Source organism: Echinops telfairi, unplaced genomic scaffold, assembly GCF_000313985.2.
Source record: "Echinops telfairi isolate 266 unplaced genomic scaffold, ASM31398v2 ScPeMD7_7473;HRSCAF=8511, whole genome shotgun sequence".
In the NCBI taxonomy this organism is placed as follows: domain Eukaryota; kingdom Metazoa; phylum Chordata; class Mammalia; order Afrosoricida; family Tenrecidae; genus Echinops; species Echinops telfairi.
In genome coordinates, this window is record NW_022111377.1 from 6,153,814 (window position 1) to 6,157,011 (window position 3,198).

At 41.0% G+C, this 3,198-nt stretch overlaps 1 protein-coding gene across 1 annotated transcript in view; it reads right to left on the bottom strand.

The window, feature by feature from the left end:
- Positions 1–3,198, bottom strand: part of ITIH2 (inter-alpha-trypsin inhibitor heavy chain 2) — a 47,430-nt gene that overhangs the window by 14,303 nt on the left and 29,929 nt on the right. Inside the window, exon 13 of the mRNA XM_045285584.1 lies at positions 1,758–1,897. Coding sequence (XP_045141519.1) covers positions 1,758–1,897 — 140 coding nt within the window. The remainder of the gene's footprint in view (positions 1–1,757; positions 1,898–3,198) is intronic.

The window sequence follows — 3,198 nt, forward strand, 5'->3', positions numbered from 1 at the left end:
GGGGGGTGAGGTGCAATGGTCATTCTTTAAATCAAATTAGCCAGTAATTCTGATGCAGGGATCTCAGAGTCATTCCTGCCTCCAGCTTAGCGTTCTAGTTCTGGAGGGTTTAAATGCAGCTCAGCTGAGAAGGCAGAGATGAAAGAGGCGACTTCTAGTGAGCGTTTTCCTTCTGGGATCATGCTAATGCTAAGTGTTCTGTCTTCAAGGGCCAACAACATACATGAGCTACCGGAAAACACAGAGCATGGATGAAGCTCCCAGACATCTTACTGAGCAAAAGGAGCCAGAAACGAATACAATGGTACGATGGCAGGACGCTCAGTAACTGTTGGTGATGGATATTGAACTAGTGGCTTTCACTGTGGGAGAAGGGCTAGGTGTTGAGTGAGAAAGGGGCACAAAGGAACCTTCACTGGTGATAGAAATGCTCTATATGAGCCTCTGGGGGATGATTACGTGGGAGATTTTATATATATATATAAATAAAACATATAAATAAATAAATAAATCATCTCTCTCTCTCTCTCTCTCTCTCTCTCTCTGGTGGTGTTGTGATAGGTGTAGTGCAGTGGTTACGTATTGGGCTGGGATCTGCATGGTTGGCAGTTTGAAACCACTAGTAGGCCCATGGGAGAAAGATGGGGTTTTCTATTCCCATAAACAGTTATAGTCTCAGAAACCCACAGGGGTCTCTATGAGTCAGCGTTGCCTCCAAGGCAATGAGTTTTTTAAAATCTATCTATCTATCTATCTATCTATCTATCTATCTATCTATCTATCTATCTAATTGATCTATCTATCATCTACCTATCTAATTTATCAAACTTCACACTTAAGATTAGTGAATTTCACATATTTTATTCCTTAATTAACATGAGAGAGCCCAGCTTCACCCCAACTTAAGTGACTTATAAACTAAAACCCAAAAGCCCATTGCTATGTGATTGTGACTTAGAGTGACCTTCTGAGACAGAGTAGAATGCCCCACAAGGTTTCTCAGGTTGAACATGTTTGCGGAAGCAGATCACATTTTTCTCTTAAAGTGGTTGGTGGGTTTGAACAGCTGAACTTTTAGTGAGCAGTTGATCCCTTAACCACTGTGCTTAACTTGTCAGTGGATTGTCAACTTTCAACTCTACTGAGTCATAGAGACCCTATAGGGCAGAGTAGAACTGCTTCTGTGGGTTTCTGAGGCTGTAAATTTCTATGGGAACAGAAAGCCTCATCTTTCTCTCAAAGAACAGCTAGTGGGTTTGAACTGCTGATCTTACAGTTAGCAGCCCAATGCATAACACAGTGGGTTGTAACCTTTGGAAAATAACCAGTGGACAGTATTAATCCAAAGCATGCTGCCTGCCTGCTGGCCTTCCTTCCTGGTAACCTTTCTTCTTCAGTTTGCCACTTGAACTATTTTTCATTGTTCAGTTCAGTGACTCACCATGTTTGCTACCACCAGGCCTATCCATTTAAAAAGGTTTTTTAGTCCTCCAAAGAGAAATTCACTACCCCTTTAGCCACAATTCCCATCCCCACCCCTGGTAGCCAGGCATAAGCGTTTATCTTTATGTACTTACCTCTTCTCCATATTTCATGTTAGTGAGATCATACAATATTTTCCCTTTTGTTTGCCACCTTTCTTGGTTGCAAACCTTTGTTGGGTGTTACTTCTAATTTTCTTTCTTTCTTTTTTTACTTCTAATTTTCTAAGTAAAAATTTCACTTTTGCAAACCCCTCAGGGGTGGGCTCTTCTTACCGTTCAGCCAGAAGTTGGTTGATTGTGAGATAGGCCCACAACTTCTTGGTGAAATTAGGGTCTGCATGCTTGTCTTTTGATAGGAAGTCCTCTAAGTCATCCATCTGGCCCAGGGTTTCCAAGACTAGGTCTGTGCTGGCCTATGATAAAGGTTGAGTTAGAAGACAACAAAGGAGAAGAATTATGGTTAAGAGCCACATCATTTTTATTCTTTTTTATCTACAGTTATATTGGCACACAATCCACATATCACATGATTCAATAGTTCACTCATATGAAAAAGAATTGTCCAGGCATTACTCCCATCAATTTAGAGCTTTTTCTGTTTTCCCCATGGTTAAATCACTTCTAAAATGAGTTGTGAAATCACAATCCGTTTTAGTGCTCCCCTCTCTCGCGTACATTGTTTGCTCCCCCATCCCCCTTCCCCTCCCTGTCTCCCACCCCAACCCCTCCCTCCCCTACAAACCCTGGCATCAGTTCTTATCTCTATGCATCTACTTCTCTGTGCTTCACAACTGGAAAGCCCAATGGAGACAATAAAAAACAGAAACAAAATAAAGTAGTAAGGATAAAATAATAATGTAAAGATAAAAATACAAATAATGCGTAAGAAAGAAAAGATAATCAGCATTTAAAAGTATTTAAAATACCATCAGTATTTAAAAGGCCAGGGAAGAAGCAAGAGATACTTGCACAGAAAAAGAAAGAAAGAAAGAAAGAAAAGGACCCTTGCATGCAAACCCTTCCCCCCCTTTTTTAGGATCCATTGTGAGTGAAACAGGATATGACATACTACTTTAAAAGCCAAAAAAACTCACTGCCACTGAGTCACTGCCAACTTAGAGCAACTCTAGGACAGAGTAGAATTGCCCTTGTGAGTTTCCATGACTGTAACTTTTTACGGCAGTAGAAAGCCTCGGGGGAGCTGGTGGTTTGGAACTGCCAATCTTGCAGTTAGCAGCCCAACACATAACCACTATGCCACCAGGGCTCCTCATGCACTATAAGCAGAGTACAAGTAAATGAGTGATAAAATCTCTATTGAGAAAATCAATACATACATACCTCCAGATCTTGGGATTGAGTTTGGAATGAACACAGTAAAGCTTTACAGAACAGTTGGGAAGATAACATACACATTCCCCTGCCTTCTCCTTCACTTAGGGCTTTTACTGTACACACATCATTATTGGAATACAAATGGTTAATTTGTTGTATGTAAACGAAACTAAAATAAAACAAAAAAACCTCACTGCCATCAAGTTGATTGCGACTCAAAGCTGTGCTATAGGATTGGGTGGGAACTGCCCCTGTGGGTTTCTGACACTGTGAGGTAGTTTATTGTGCCAATCTGGCCAATAAACACATGTGGGGTTAATTGAAGGGCAGAGGGATAAATGACTCAGGGAGCCTCGCCTTTTGAGTTCTCAAGTCTCTT